We start from the raw sequence: 16,520 nt of genomic DNA, 5'->3' as shown, positions 1-16,520 counted from the left end.
CTGTAGTTAAAAAAAAAAGAGTTGTACAAATGAAAATCTCATATTATATGCATCCCAAGTGTATTTAACACATTACCTGAGGCCATGCTAAATTAAAATCTAGACTTTCCTTTTGTAAACTCTCAGCAACTGCCATGAACATACAAACAATTTTTATTCAGTGATGAATTTTTAGGGCAGAGGTCAAGGCAAAGAAAAAAGATTTCACTTTGGCATTCAAAAATATCTTTCCACATCTTAGATGTTAGTTGCTTCTATTTATAAACCAGTATTTTTGGTTTCAAATTGGTTGCAGATTTCAATACTACACCGTTCAGAATGGTGCTCTTAAACTTAGTCTTTCGTTAAGAGAAACCGAAAAAGATGGACAGGAGAATACTATCGAGCAAGAACTTAAAAGAACCTCATCACAATTCGTACGTATTTTGCATTTCCTTTTGAAACCATGCTTAAACAAGAAATGCTACAGTTATAATGGAAAATAGACCTTCATCCAAGCAACTTTTAACAAGCCTGTAAGGGACAAACAGGACACTAAGGTGCTTAGAGACCAGGTAGGAACTCGTGAGGAGCAGAACTACAGAGAATCACTCATCAAGTTACATTCTCCACCACTCTAGTCAGCTCATTAATTGTCATCAAAATATTTTATTAAGAAGAGCCTCTGAATCGTCATAAACATCCTCAAAAAGAATTATCTCCAAAATCTTTTCAAAAGTAATGAGGAAAAATAAAATCCAATTGTAATATGGACAAATCTGCTTAAATATTATTCAAATAAAGACTTAATCTAAATAGGTAGAGGTAAAGCTGCTCTATTAAATTACACAGTCCCACACAGTGTTTATGTATACAAATAAATATACCATGTGTTTCTATCTCCCAGACTCAGAATTGACAGACACTATTTTGGCTTCTTTAATTTCAAAAAAAAAAAAAAAAAACCTAGAATTTGAATTACTAGCAATGTCCTATCATAATATGAACTTCAATTGTACACTTTGGCCAGGGTCACCAAAATGAGTAATTTCAAACACCAACAATGACCCAGCAATTCACTTCTAAAGAGAAACATCTACCTGCACAAAATCTCAAACATGAATATTTACAGAAGCACTATTCATCATAGCCAAGGAGAGGGAACAACCCAAATGTCCATCATCTGATCAATGGATAAGTTTAATGTGGTATGTCCATATAGTGAAATATTATTTGACAATAAAAATGAATGAAGCTCAATATGTGGCAAACTATGGGAAAACTGCAACAGTCATACTAAGCAAAAGAAGCCAGTCAAAAAAGACCACTACATGTTGCATGATTCTATATATTCAAAATATCCAGAATAGGTAAATCTATAGAGACAGAAAGTGGATTAGTGGTTGGCAAGGGCTGAAGTAGGGGGTATGGGGAATGACTGCTTACTGGGCACCAAGAGGTTCTTTTCTTTTTGCAGAGGGCAAAAATATTCAAAAACTAGGCTGTGGTGATGGTTGCACAACCCTGTGAATACATTAAAACATTTAAATTGTACACTTGAAATGGGCTCATTGTATGTTAAAGTATATCTCAATAAAGTTGATTTTTTTAAAAAAACAGCAGCAACAGTAGTATTTATATCTGAAATTCTAATACTATATGATAACTGTAGAGTCCACAAATTTTATCACTTACCATGAGTGAATGTCTGTTGGCTGAAAGAAGGCCAGTTCCATACCCTGAGCCCAGACCACCCATGGCTCCATTATGAGAAGGTCCGATGATTCCATGCATGTCCCCATGACCACCAGGCATAGCTGTGGATGGGCCCACTGCATGGTTCCGAAGAACATGAATAGCATCATCCAGTCTTTCTAAACGATCTTCAATCCGGCTTTGCTGTTGGTTAACAAATGATGCAAAATTTGATTTAGCTCAAAATGCGTTTCCAAATTACATAAGTAAAACTTCAGTTGATAAAAACCACACTGCAGGTTTCTAAATATGTTTCCAATAAAGTGTATTTCCTTAAAACAATAATGCAAATAGTGTTGTTTTCAGAAAACTGGTAGAACATGTTAATGTTAAAATTACAGTGTTATTTTTCATGAACAAACTAAATTCAATAATTATTCCAGGACATTATAACATACATGTGCTATATAGTACTGCCTTAGCTTGAAAGATAATTTAGATTTATTTCAGAAGAGAAAAACATTCATTGAATTTAAGGAACTTACTGGCAGGCATTAAGTTAAAGAGTTTTAAACAATTACCACTGAAAAGATGACCTATTTATAGTTTCTTAACTAAATTACTTTCCTGAAGGTATATTTCTTTGGCCTTCCCTGTGGTATATCACACAGTGCTAAGTACCAAATCAAAGACAGGGAAAAGCATACGGATGATAATTTCTTGTTGAGTTTTTAACCGCTGTTTCTGGCTTTCTGGCATCAAAACCAGCAGGTGGGATGTAAGGGCCTCAAAATGGTTACAGGAAAAAGTTAGAGAAATTCTGTCAACTAAAGTGATATAAGATTTTAAAACTGAAGAATCACAAACACTTGAATCAACTGTTCACTGCGGCATCTAACTGATTTCAAAGCCCCAACTATAGTACAGAATTCATGACTTTAAACCATTAAATACCAACCAACCTTTGTTCATCCTTGCCATTAGGATCCTAGTTTTTCACAACTAGACAATGCCTAAAGTTTTCAGTGAAGAAAAATGACATGTAGCTATGTATTCATTTAAAAACTGTGATCAATAATGATACCAAATCCTACGCTCCAGCGTATACTTTAAAACATACCATCTCATTGATCCTCGTTTCACATGAGTACGGGCAGGCAGGGAAGACAGTGTGATCCATTCCATATGGACATGAAAATGAGGCTCAAAGACACTAAATGAATTAATTACGTAGTGTCACACTGCCAGGAAATGGTAAAGTCAGAGTTGGAATCTAGGTCTTTTGATTTTAAATCTAGTGGCTCTTTGCATTAGATCATGCTACTGTCAATTCTGATTTCAAATGGGCTGTGCAAACAGGTATACCAGCTCAATTGCAAGAGAAAAACAATTTCTAAGTATACTGACAGGAAGAATGTGTATCTAATATAGTAGTGTATGGTGCAGAGCATTTTGATTTGGTAGGTTTGGGAGTTAAACTCCCTCCCCTAGACTGCTAGCTTTGCTATATATTTATCTTGGAAAAGTTACTAAACCTCTTGGAGTATATGTTTTTTAATTTATAAATATGGGAATGATAATACATACTTACTTCTGAGTATAAATATACGCAGGAAGTGAAATCATACATGTGCCTATCACAATTTCTGGCTCACAGCTTCCTGGTGGAGAAAGCAGTTTCTGCTTGTGAATCTCTTCTTCAGTGCTCAGAATTCAAACAGAATGAAGCTGTGGTCTATAACTATACAACTTGTCTTTACAGTTCTATAGTTGGACAAAGCCTGGTTTTGACGAATAGGCTCCAGAGAATAACTGATGAAGGTAAACGCTAAAAAAACTAATTATCTGGATGTGGTCTGCAGATTAATTGGGCTGGGTAGTGCATCTATGTTTCACCGTATGGTTTCCTTTATTGGTCAAAATGCATAGCTGAATGATTCATACACTATAGCAAGAAAGAACACAACAAAGGAGGGAAATCCACCTTTGTTTTTTCTTTTTAGATTTTCCTTAAAGGTTAAGCTGAAAGGGTAGAAGATAAGACAGCACTAAGGCAGGTAGATAAATCTATGCCTTCTTCCACGTGTCATCTTAAGATAGGAGGGAGGAAAGAAAAACTCAACCCTGAGGAACTAAAAGGCTCCTCTCCCTCACTCCTATTCCTTCCCACTAGATTCATGTACAGCCTACATGCTGCAAAACGAGCATTGTTCCATGCATATTTCTGGCCCCCACCATCATGAGTAGAGAAAAACTAAAGTGTCAGACACTGAATCATCATGACAGTATTTATAATAATTAATTATGTCCATGGAAATTTTCAGCTATTCCCTCCTGGAAGAGTAGGCACTTCTCTACCACAAAGGATATCACTGGGTTTCTACGAGAAGGGAATCTCTTGTAAACCTGTTATTCTAGAAAGCAAAGAAGAGGTAGACAGAATCAAACGTTCTAGGCATGGGACTTGGCTGAAGTTCCAGCACTCTGATAGCAGGGAAGTGATTTAATCATTGATAGAGATCTTTCCTAGAGATGGGGAGGAGGCCATTGCCTTTTCAGGATTTTATCTGGTACTAGATATTTATAGCCCTGGGCTTCCATTACAGTAGTATCTGGGTTCCCATCTCCAAATAGGAACAAGCATAGCCTAATGACTCTGGCTCAGGCGAGCTTTTGTGCTTAACGCTGATCTAACGTTACTAACAGGGAAAATCAGAAACTTGGGGAACAAAGGCGACTGAACAGGAAAGAACATGACTTGGAAATGGGTGGAACAGAGATTAGCAAATGAAACATACCAAAGAGTGTAAGGGTCCTTCATAATTAGGAGACGATGAGGCCTGTCCTCCATTTCTAGACCAAACAGCTGTGCCTGCTGATATTAAAATGGGAATTACAATCAGATCTAGACACAGGTAAAAAGAAGCTTGCCCATATTTTAAACAGTCCTTGTGGAAATGGCCATGATGATTTTCATTTAATCTATAAGGTGAATACATGTAGACTTCCCATATAAGAATCTGGGGACAAGGAAAACATTTTAAATGTTAAAATATGTAGACTTTACATAGACTCACAATTCCCCATGCTGGCTGTCTCCTAAAAGAGAACATTTAATTGATTCTGAATTTTGGCTAGAAGGGTTCCTGTGGAAGAAAAATTATCACTATGGAATTGAGGTGCTTTTAAGGGAACAAAAATTGGATTTTGTTAGAACTTCAGGCAAGGACAGTTTATATTAAACCAAAATTCTCACCCCAATGGAAAACAGCTTTACTACTTGTTTTTAAAATGATAAATCTTGAAAAACTTTTAAAGGGAATAGGATTAGTTAGCAGTGATCCACTAAGCCAGAAATTTAAGGTCAATATACAGTGACAACTGAAAGTTTCTTCTGAAGAAAATAATTTTTTTTAATGATTCACTAAACTTGAAGATAAAAAAAGACTGCTGTTAGAATACATATTACATGTCTAACCTACAAAATAAAAAATACTTTAAATTTAAAATAATACACATTCAGCGTAGAAAACTTGGAGAATACATAATTCAAAAAAGGAAAAAATAATAACTATGATCTCACTGAAATCTCATGCCCCGACACTGTTAGCACTTTTAAAATCCACTCTTCCTGTCTTTTCTGGGTGTGCATGTGTATTTTTATGCTAAATAAAAATAGAATATTTTGTTCAATTACTTTTCTTGACAGAATTTGGACAGAGCCGTCGGTGTGAAAATAGCAATCTGTCCCCATATTTGCATCTTCATAAAAGTTCTTTCTTCCTAACATGTGGTCTTCCATGATGCATTACCAAGACCCAAAAAGTGGCATCTCTAGCCTTGTTTCTGTGCCTTTCACCGAGAGCACACTACTCAGGTCGAGGGAATTTGTGATGTTTTCTGGAATGGCTGTTCATACTAATTTTTCATTCCCGCCATTAATCTAGAAGTGGACTGGCAGAACTGTGGGCACCAGATTTTTGTCCAAGCTCTGCTATTACGACCGGTATAAACTCAACAATTCAACTCTCCTTTGGGGACTCCATCTTCTCATCTGTAAAATCAGGATATCAGACTACCTTTATTGTTCTCAAACATTATGATACCATAGAACATTTTTTTCTTTCTAAATCAGAAAATGAATAAAATGAAAGCTGCTTTGTTTGCAATGTGGAACTTGGAGTCCCACCTGCTCAGATTTCTCTATCTCTTGCTGTCTCGAAGGAGAATACTGACACTTGAAGTCATTTTTCAGAGTGTAAGAATTTGGTACAGAACCAGGGGACTACAACAATACTGAACTCTACTTTCTACTGCCACCAAGGGAAATGTTTCGTTATCCTCTTAAAATCACCTCAATTGCTTCCCAGTTTCAACATGGTCTCTCTGGACATACAGACTTCAGAATCCAACTGCCCTCTCTATTCTGTGATCTTCCCATACTATGGAGGCTTGGAAGAGGCTGATATTAAATCCCAGCTAAGCCGTGAACAACACTTCTGAAAGTTTGGGGCAATGTGAACCTCCTGTTCTCAACCAAGGAGCCCAGTTTACACCAGGCCATGAGAGCAGTACGCAGGGAATGACATAGGCAAGTGACTCCACTATACATTACAGTAAGGTAAGGTTTCCATCAGGTACAGATGTGATTTAGGTTTTGTTGTTGTTGTTGTTTTGTTTTTTTAATAAGCTACCTGTCCCCTTTCCTAAGAGCAGAGACATGAACCAGGGAAGGCTTTCTGGAAGCATTTATATTGGAAAGACAATGAGGCTCTTAAATGGATCCCTGAAAAATAAAATCATTTATTGACCTAATTCTAAAAATTAGAGTTATTCAAATTGAAGCCACAAGTCACATGAATATGTTATATTTTGAAGTCAAGCAACCCTTCTACTCCACACAACTATTTCACAATTTATTTACAAAATTATAGTTTTCTCCAAACATCCCAATGGCATGTACTTTAAAGAGGGAATTTGGAAAGCCTAAAATTTCTGCAGGAAATGATCCATTTAAATAGTCTATATTTGATGACTATATAGTCTATATTCATATTCATGACTGTATTAACTTAGTTTTTTCATCTGAGACGTTTTATTGGAATACATTATTCTGCTGTTGGGTGTCTTCTGCAGAGCTAAGAAAAGTGTAAGAAATGCAATTTCCATATGCCTGTATATTCTAAAAAGATAATCTAATTTTTAAGAAAATGAATGGATGTAAACGACTACACTGTTATCTGGTAATTTGTCTCTCTCACCCCTTTGTATTTGTCTGTGACGGGAACATTAAGTTTTGGGATTTGGTGGGAAGTGAGTTTCCACCTACTAGAGCAGGAAGTATAAGGGGGAAATCATTCTCATAAACTGTTATATGATGAAATGGGATTTGAAATACACTACCTGAGAGAGAAGGAGGAGAGCCAACAGGAGTTGAAGGATTGGATGAAAAGCTGTTGTTAGTGTGATCTGGAGAATAGATCTTAAAACAATAAGGAGAAAGAAAAAAAACACCCTCATTCATTAAAATAATTCACATTTTTTCTAAACGACAAAGTGGTCAATGCAATTCATTAAAAACTTACAAGTTACAAAATACATGTAACAATCAACTACAGTACCAATATTGTCAAATAAAAAACTTAACAATTATTTTAATTTTTCAAAACAAGAATTAACTGATGTGGTATGAGATGGAGGAAAAAGAGCCAGGCTGGGGTCTGGGGACTTCAATTCGACTTTTCTTCTTACTAGCTGTGTCGCTATGGGCCAGCCAAGTAGATACTCTGAGCTTTCCTCATCTACAAAATGAGAAGTTGGATAGGATCGTTTTTAAGATATTTTGCCACTCCTTTGCCAGATTAAGGCATTTGATTCCATAGCATTAGAAGGCCCAGATGAAACAAAAACTTTTACTTAGGGCACAATGCTAACAGAGTGTGAACTTTTTTAATGCTCCCAATGGTAAAAGCCAACTGAAGAGACAAAATCTTAGAGAAGCAAATCTCCACTTACATTCATTCATTCATTCATTCATTCGACGGAGTCTTGCTCTGTCACCCAGGCTGGAGTGCAGTGGCATGATCTTAGCTCACTGCAACCTCTGCCTCTCGGGTTCAAGCAATTCTCCTGCCTCAGCCTCCTGAGGAGCTGAGATTATAGGCATGAGCCACCCAGCCCAGCTAATTTTTGTGTTTTTAGTAGAGATGGAGTTTCCCTATGGTGGCCAGGCTGGTCTTGAAAATCCTGCCCTCAAGTGACCCATTCACCTCGGCTTCCAAGGTGCTGGGATTACAGGTGTGAACCACAGCATCCGGCCCTCCACTTAATATTTGTAAATGACCATATTTAGCTTTTGACTAAAATACCACATAGGTACTCTCCGAGACAATGAAGGTATGCCATTTTGTCATCAGGGAACATATAAGAAATGTCCAATTTTAGCTTCCTGGCAGTGGGTGGGCAAAGCAGAGAAGCTGAGTCCCCCAGGTGCCAATTATATGACATTTCTTCGTGGACGTCAGTTATTGTCATTTTTTTCCAAATGCCTCTTCCAAAGTGTTTTATAACTATTCCCTGCTGACAGTCTTAGCTGGTCATTGAGCACTCATATTACTTTAGAGAAAAATAAGACATCAGTATAAAAAAAACCTATAAACCTAAAATCAGGAGAATATTCCCACATCCATAATTGAGTGTGGTTTAGTACCATGGTGAAGATTAGATGGAAGAGACTATATGTAGATATGGGAAGCTTCAGATCCTTCTCAAATTTTCCAGTGACTGTTATACAAGAAAGCTACCATTTTCCAAAAATCAAAGCTATTTGCCATTCATTTTCGAAAATTCCAAATGTCCACTTCTGATTAAAGTTCACCCTTTACCATGGTACATATGGAGCCCAAAGTCAATATTTCCTCACCGAAGCAAGTGCTTTCCCCAGAGCATCTCCAGTCTGGGAGCTGCCGGCTGCCCCACTTCCTCTATTTGCTGCAAAAACAAAAGGCAGAATATGAAAACCAGGCAGTGAGACGTCTAACAATTTTCTATTCCTGGTCCATTTACTCACAATTTAATTGCATTTTTAATGCTAATTACAACACATTAATCTTTAATTAGCATTAATTTGTTTGCTGAGGTAGATGTCAAATATATTCATGTTACTTTTTTTACAGATAAAATATAAACCTGACATCTTGGTTTAAAGATAAAGTGGTTTCCTTGCTATGACTTTCCCCTTGCTGTTGATGAGCTGGTGAATGGTAGCAAACTATGTGACGGTCATTGCTGACAAGTCTATGGTACTTTCAGGCCTCTGGAGTCCTCAGAGTCTGTCTTTTCTTTATATTATTTTATAGCACATGGAATTATCTTCACAAATAACTTCTACCTGTTTTCAAATAAATAGAAATTTTATACATAGCAAAAAGAGGTATTCTTCTCATAGTTCCACAGTATATCAAACAAACAAATATTTCTACAACAGGTCTGCCTAACAAGGAGAGAAAATATTTTTAACGTTTTCAACAACATATATTCTCCACATATTTTAAAGTCTGTGTTCACACTAAGAAAAAGTGAACTGTTATGCTACTAAAAGTCGATATGGTCTCAGATTCCAGAGATAAAATAAGTCTACATATTCATGAAGCTTATCTCGACTGCCTTAAACACTGGTATTTTTATCTACAAAAGAGAAGAACAAAGAGTATTGTGAATAATAAAAGACATATATTCCAGTATACATCTCAAAGTCAGCTTCCTTTAACACGTATGGTTTGAAGGTATCTTGCCTTTGTAACTAAGTGATAGAATGGGATTTCCAGGATTCTTGTGAGGTCTTCAGTATTAACAGAATGCTTAGAACTTGGGATATGTTGCATTTATTAAGGCCTCAATATCAGCAAATTGACATAGTATCTAAATAAAACCTATTACAATTCTGGGGTAAGATTTGTTTTCACTATTTTGTGAAAGAAGAAAAGGAAAGCTTAAATCACCCAATGAATCCAAGCAAAACTTCATTAAATAGGTATATAATTTGTAAGACTTTCCAGCCCTATTCTTGAACTAAGAGAGCCTTCTTTCTTACAAATGTGTTGTCATCACCTTCCAGACTTGTAAAATGCAGTAGTGGGGGGGGGTCAGATCTTCAGTGGTCCAATTCTATGGCTTTTCCAGGTCATCATTTAATCCTCCTGACCTCTGCTTAGCATAGCTAAATTATGCTTGTTATTTTCATATGTTTATATGTTGGGCAAGTCAGATAATCTTTCGATATATGCTTTATGTGGTTCACAAAACCCACACCCATATTTACTTGTTAATTGCTAAAATACTGAAAGAAAACTGATAAAAAGAACACAATTACCTTGTGACAAAACAGACCTCTTTTCCATTATCACGAAGTTATGATATTAAAAATACATGAGGTATCAGTACTCATGATAGGAACTGTATAAGTGAGTTCTTTGAAATGAGGGTCTGACATCATACAAATGGATCAGTGGGAGCAACTCAGATATCAAGCGTATTAAAAATATTTAGCAAAGATAAAATACAACAAATTATATCTAGTGTGAAAATGAGAAGAATTTCTGCATTAAGAAGTTCTTTAAAGACTAAAAACAGGGATTACAGGCATGCGCCACTATGCCCAGCTAAGGTAGGACATTTGCTTGAACCCGGCAGGCAGAGGTTGCAGTGAGCCGGGATCGAGATCGCACCATTGCACTCCAGCCTGGGCAACAAGAGCAAAACTCTGTCTCAAAGGAAAAAAACAAACAAAAGAAAAACCCTAAAAACAATTCTAAAGAGAAAATAATAACGATGTGAAATACAGATGACACGAACCTTTTTCAGTATGCATTACCATGGTATTTGAGGGGCACTTATCTTTTTCTTTCCCCTAGAAACAGTATTTCTTTTCATTATTATATACCTAAAAATTAGATCTACCAGTCAAAATGATTTGTGTTATCTGCTTGATTTGAATATAGATTTTCACAAAAAGTTCAGAGCTACACTGGAAAAAATCACATTATCTAACAAAGAACCTAAGCCAAAAAAGAACAAGATATTGCTTCATTACAGATAATATCTGCTACAGTAGTGGCTTTCAAAAGATTAACTTGTCCTTTAAACAATTTAAAATAAAGATTATAAATAATACACATATTTTTATGAAACTAAACAAAGTATTCAAAACCAATAAAAATATTTTAGGAGCATTTAAAAACTAAACATATATGCCCTAAAAATCACACAAGAAGAGACAAGATATGATCATTCTGATTTCTTTAGTACTACAGCTCTCTAACTAAACTTTCTGTCAGTGCCTGTTTTATACAAGGAGATATTATGACTCAGGAAATAGAATTAAAAATAGAATCAGCTTCTTACCTCATCTTGTCATGAAAATATTTCAGAAAACTACAAAGGCTACTCATGGAAACCACTGATAAGAACAGACTATTTTTTAACATGAAGCCATTTTACCTTGCAACAGCTGGAGTGCCAAACCCAAGGGCTTAAATTTCAAAGCAGTTTACTGGGGCCAGTTTGCCCTTTCACTTGGAATGCCTTTTGTTCTGGTCCAGGAAACACTGGAGAAGCTACATTTTCTAGATTCCCTGAACATGGTAAGCTACATGGGTCCCTCTCTAACAGATTTCTTTTTTTATTTGTGTGACTGATATAACAAAGGGCATAACTGGAAAGTAAATATATTTTAATTCTCAAGTGGCATGATTTTTTTTGGGGGGGGGGGATTGAGAATTGGGCCATGTTTAGCAAGTTACATTATATCCTCCTTTTCAGCTTTAACATAACAGGACTTGATTACTCCTTGAGGCCCAAGATTTTTGTCAACTCATATTAGAAAATGATCAAAATGCCCACGTAACAGAAAGAAAGATGAAAACTAATGCATTTGGCTTGGTAAAGACTTTATCGATTTCTAATTTTGGCTCTAATCAATTTATCTTGCCTAAGAGAAAAATAATCAGTCCCTAAGGAGAGCTGTAACATTCAAATATGAATGGAAGACGAGCAGTTATTAAGGGGAACTGTAATTTTGTAGGAGGCTTCAACACTGCCTGCCACCCAAGTATTGTTCAGATGGCTTGAACACAAGTGCTGTTGCTGCCTGGAAGATGAAGCAGAAAGAAGGGTTTTGTATCTTGGGCTATGTGTTAGACCACCCTCTGTCCTGGTCTCAGCTTTTGGGGGAATGTTCATTCCCATTAGAACACACCCTCAACAAAACACTGGGATGAGTGGTGCCTTGGGATCAACTACTGAAAATCAGAATTTGGAAAATCTGTTGCCCCTTTAACACCCACCCACCATCTAAGGCTGGGAACATCACGAAGGCATCAAAGGAATAAGAAGCACAATTCACACTGTGTTTGCTTGAGAGAAGACGACTGCTTTCAACGTAGGTTTTTCTAAACTGTGTCTGAGTGACCCTCATGTTATTAAACCATTAGAAGCAGCATAACAATGCCATGGGCTTGTGTATAAAGCTGATAAAAGGAGGGATCATTTCCAGCACTGCTACTACATCCATTGTAAAATAAAAACCCAAGTATATAGACTACAATGCACTAATTTTTAACAGGAGAGACTCCTATGAATTCAGGGGGAAGCTGGGCTTCCTGACTGTACACAGGAAACGGAGGAGAAGACTTAAATCAAACTAGCTTATTGTTCTCTGTTGGTGGTCTTTCCAACTAAGACGCCTTGACACTGACGGATAAACTTCCTATTACCCTTATGCGCTGCGCTTGTTCATCACATGACTATTTGAGGGCTTGAGATTCTTATAAAATATAAAGTGCATATTATATGACTACTCTAATAATAAAATTACTGTGAAACCAAGTCCTCAAGGGGAAAAGGACATAATGTTTCTACTAGACAAGCCACATACTAACATGTCACACAAACATGTTATTAGAAGTGTAAGTTCTAAGCCAGATTAATTCATGAACCAGATAGATATTCCAGGGTAATCTTTAGCATATGGTGTATTAAATCAATCTTGGTAGCCTGTTCCTTCAACACTGTTTGGTTTGAGGTTTAAAAACATGGGAAAGACCATGTATTAGAAAGTAGGCCAGTTAAAGACTAATAAAACAGTAATAGTCATTATAACCATTATGTTAGTTATAGGACCATTTACCTCTGAGGATAAGGGAGTGTGTGTGGCCCTAAACTACAAAGGATCACACCTGTAAATGTATACAGATGGTGTCTCCCAACGGGGAGACAAAGTATTCTCATCCTAGAGCAGTCTCAGTAGTCTGTGCTATGGTAGGGAGTCCTCTTACTTCTTTCCATCAGAAAGGGCTACTGGATATTATTGCAAATAGGAAGGAAATATGTGGCTAGCCAAATGTGTATGGTTACAATCCTGTAGACATTCCTATTCTCTATGGCTGGTATCTAATAACTTACTTCCTCCTCTGTATGTATGCTCAGATACAGAAGCACTGAACTGCACTGCTTCTGAGAATACCCAATGGCATAACACTGAAAGAGTGTGAAGAACTGAGTAGAGGATGCTGATGCTGATAACTCCCAAAGACCTCGACAGCTACTCTTCTTAACTGGGTGCTCCACCAGCTGAACTACTATGAATCCACGCTGTGTCTCATACATTATATTCCCCTAATTCTAGGGCTAAATTAGATGACCCTTTCAATTCAGAAAGGTCTAATATGATCTCCAGAGTTTCACAGCAAGGCTTGAGAAAAGCAGTTAGACTATATGCAATGAATAAAACACCTTATTCTACAATTCTCTTGAAAATCCATGGATGAATGTGTCATTATAAAATAAGAACCCTCATTAATGTAATCTGAGTAAGCTTTATCCTTCTTAAGGACTTCTCAAAAAATGATATGGGATATTATAGGGCAAAATAAAACAAAGCAGGAAACACCCAGTCACTCCCCCCAAGCCAAACAAACAGCAAACCTCAGTGGGGGTCTTCCATCTTTGAGATGCAGAGGACAGAAGAAAAAGAAAGGGAGTGTGGTAACAGAGAGGTTACCTTCTGAGAGTTCTAGAGCTTGTATCTCACCCCACAGGCACTGCGTTGGTCTAGTGTCAGTTCAGGATAACTGCTGACCACCAGAAAGACATATGATAACATGACACTGGGAGGAAGGACAGCAGCCCTCTTCTGAACTGAAGCAGCAGCTTCCTAAGACATCAACACCATGTATGAAAAGACGGCACCGTCTTGCAACTTTTCACCAAGAAAACGTGAAAAATGTGATGTCCATGTGTTAGTGCTTGAACCCCATTCTTAAGGCATTAGTATTGCTTACAGTCATTTTCTACAGAATCAAGTGTAATCTCAAACATGTGTCAGGCTATGTGTTCCCTATTTACCAATTATTTAATTAGCTCTGTTTGTTCTTTGAGATACAGGCAACGTAATATTTCTTTATTTCCTGCATTTCAGAATGAGTGAGTATATGCCAAATATTTTCGAAAGTCTGCAGATGTATCCTATTAATCCATACTGTTTGTTAGGGGAGTATCACTAACATCAGAAGAGAAAGCTTCTCTTGTTATACAGACACGCTGCCATCACTGACTTCTACCACACTTGAAAAATTCAAACCAAAGACATTTAAGTGTGAAGAAACGGGGGCCACTCAAACATCATGCAACACTAAGGCTTATCATGCTTAAATTTTCCTCTGCATTTTCACGTATGCAATTGGTGAACATGCCATTTTAAAGAAAAACATTCTAGAATATTCTCTCTTAAAGTAACCTTACACTAATATCTGTATTCATGCAAAACAATAAAGGTTTGCTCCTCTAAAATGCTGAATTACCATATCTACCTATTTCCTGAAAAAATATGCCTCTTTTTCTCATTGTGCTAATGGATTTTGACAAGTGCATCCATTATTATAAAATAATGTATGTGATAAATTTCTAAAAAGCCCTTTTCTGGGTTCTAAAAATCTCATACTTTTGTTTTTAAATTATAGCTCCTTTATTATTGTCAAGACCCTTAAATAAGGACCTGCGGTTTTTAACAAGTTAAATCTATTCTTAGCATATCAAAGTCACCTACTGCTCCACTCCACCAAGACCAACAAGTAGATTCTCCTGTTCATCCACAAACTAACGATGAAGACCATCAGCTAAAACCAAGCAAATCTCATTCCCACTGAAAACTGTGGCTGAGCTGTTTACAACTCATGGAGATAACCACCCCATTTCCTGATATGTCCTTTCCAAGTCATAGTGCCACTCTCTCAAGAGGACTGTTTTGCAAATCAATCAGAAAAACTTTTTTTCAAACAGCGCCTAAATATGTTTTCCTCAACTCGAGGTTCTGTTCCACCTTCATACCTTCCTAAAAAAGAAAATTACTCAGACCACAAGTAGACAGGAAATCTGTCATGTAAAAGGATGAATGACCGGTCATCCTTCTTTATAACCAGACCTCATGACTGCAGAAAGGGGCTTTCCATTTGTCAAACCACACTGAAGTGAAATATGCTTTTCTCACTCTTTCAGTTCTGCACTGCTTTCTTTCTTCTTGTTTTTCAAATCTGCCAAAACTGCACTGATAGCTAACAAACTTCCCCATGTGACCTCTGTCTATAGCTCTCCAAGGTCAAACTGATGCAACGCATTTGTAGAAGCTTGGTTAGAGTTACAGAAATGGAAACTCTCTCCTCTATTTGCCTCTTAGACAGGATAGTGGAGTGGAGAGGCTGCGAGATGGCTCATCTCAAGTGTGAAATATATTACTGAATAAGCAGGGAGGGCATTATTGAGGCAGAAAGTATATTTCCAACATTTCAAAACACATCTCTCCTTCATCAAAAACGTTCCTACATAAGTGATTCACACCACTTCCCAAAATTCTACACACTCTCTCAAGAAAACAAGTGCAAAGAGCTAAGAGGATTAAACAGCAGCATTATTCTGTCACATAGTTTTCTCTCAAAGACATATACTGAGTATTCTCCCCATGGATGCTCTGAGAGTGACATTCAGGCCAAGCAAGGAGTTAGTTTGAGCTAGAACCACAGAAAGTGACCATCTGAGAAGTCTGAAGTTCTAAGAAGACCCTGGTGCACTAAGCTGTGCTGCTCATCTGAACAACAAGGTTGTCAAAGCTGGTTCAGAAGAAGGTAGTAGCTATCTCCCCATCAACTCCAACTCTTCCCTCCAGGGGAAGCTGGACATCCAACCCAGTTTGTGTCTCACGTGGGAGAACTGATTGGGGAACCACCTGTCCCAGGGAAAAGACTACAATGAACATCAGAAGAAAGGAGAGGATGACGGCTCAGTTTATGGGAGCAGCATTCTTCTTATACCTTAACTCATTAGTAAATGTCCTTGGTGTTTAAAAAAAAAAAAAAAAAAAGCAGCAAATAACTTCTGGCCAATTGATGCCCAGGCGTCTCCTCTCTCATAACTGAGCAGATAATTCTACCCCTCTGAGGGACTCCACAGCGTCATTCTCCAGAAGATTAACCTCATGTAGTTACTAACAGTCACCTGAGACTTTCACATAAACCAGTCCTTGGAATACAGTGGCACACCACGGATAAGAGCCGAGCACAGTAACTGGAATTTGGGAAGCGATCAGTAAGTATCATTAAGAGCTATTCTGCTTTGTAGCTCACTAGTAAGCTGCCCGTAGGATGATGGCTCATCTTATGACTTTGTTCACTATTTTTGAGTGTGAGGAACAAGGAAGTTTTGGTCTGTTTGAACCCTGGTTCAATCTAATGATTTGCAATGGACAATGTAGCCAAATTTCAGTATCTTGTGACCAAAAATGCGGTTATGCTCAAGCC

The 16,520-nt window shown here is 37.2% G+C and overlaps 1 protein-coding gene across 41 annotated transcripts in view; it reads right to left on the bottom strand.

Moving 5' to 3' along the window:
* The window catches only part of TCF4 (transcription factor 4), a 369,465-nt gene that overhangs the window by 28,699 nt on the left and 324,246 nt on the right, over positions 1-16,520 (bottom strand). For all 41 annotated transcript variants that reach the window (XM_017498003.2, XM_017498009.2, XM_017498008.2 and 38 more), the window contains 4 exons: positions 8,597-8,664; positions 7,078-7,156; positions 4,473-4,549; positions 1,675-1,878 (listed from right to left, as the gene is read on the bottom strand). In XM_017498003.2, the coding sequence (XP_017353492.1) occupies positions 1,675-1,878; positions 4,473-4,549; positions 7,078-7,156; positions 8,597-8,664 (428 nt within the window). The remainder of the gene's footprint in view (positions 1-1,674; positions 1,879-4,472; positions 4,550-7,077; positions 7,157-8,596; positions 8,665-16,520) is intronic.

Source organism: Cebus imitator, unplaced genomic scaffold (assembly GCF_001604975.1).
Source record: "Cebus imitator isolate Cc_AM_T3 unplaced genomic scaffold, Cebus_imitator-1.0 Scaffold236, whole genome shotgun sequence".
Classification (NCBI taxonomy): Eukaryota; Metazoa; Chordata; class Mammalia; order Primates; family Cebidae; genus Cebus; species Cebus imitator.
This window is presented reverse-complemented; position numbering and strand designations above follow the sequence as displayed.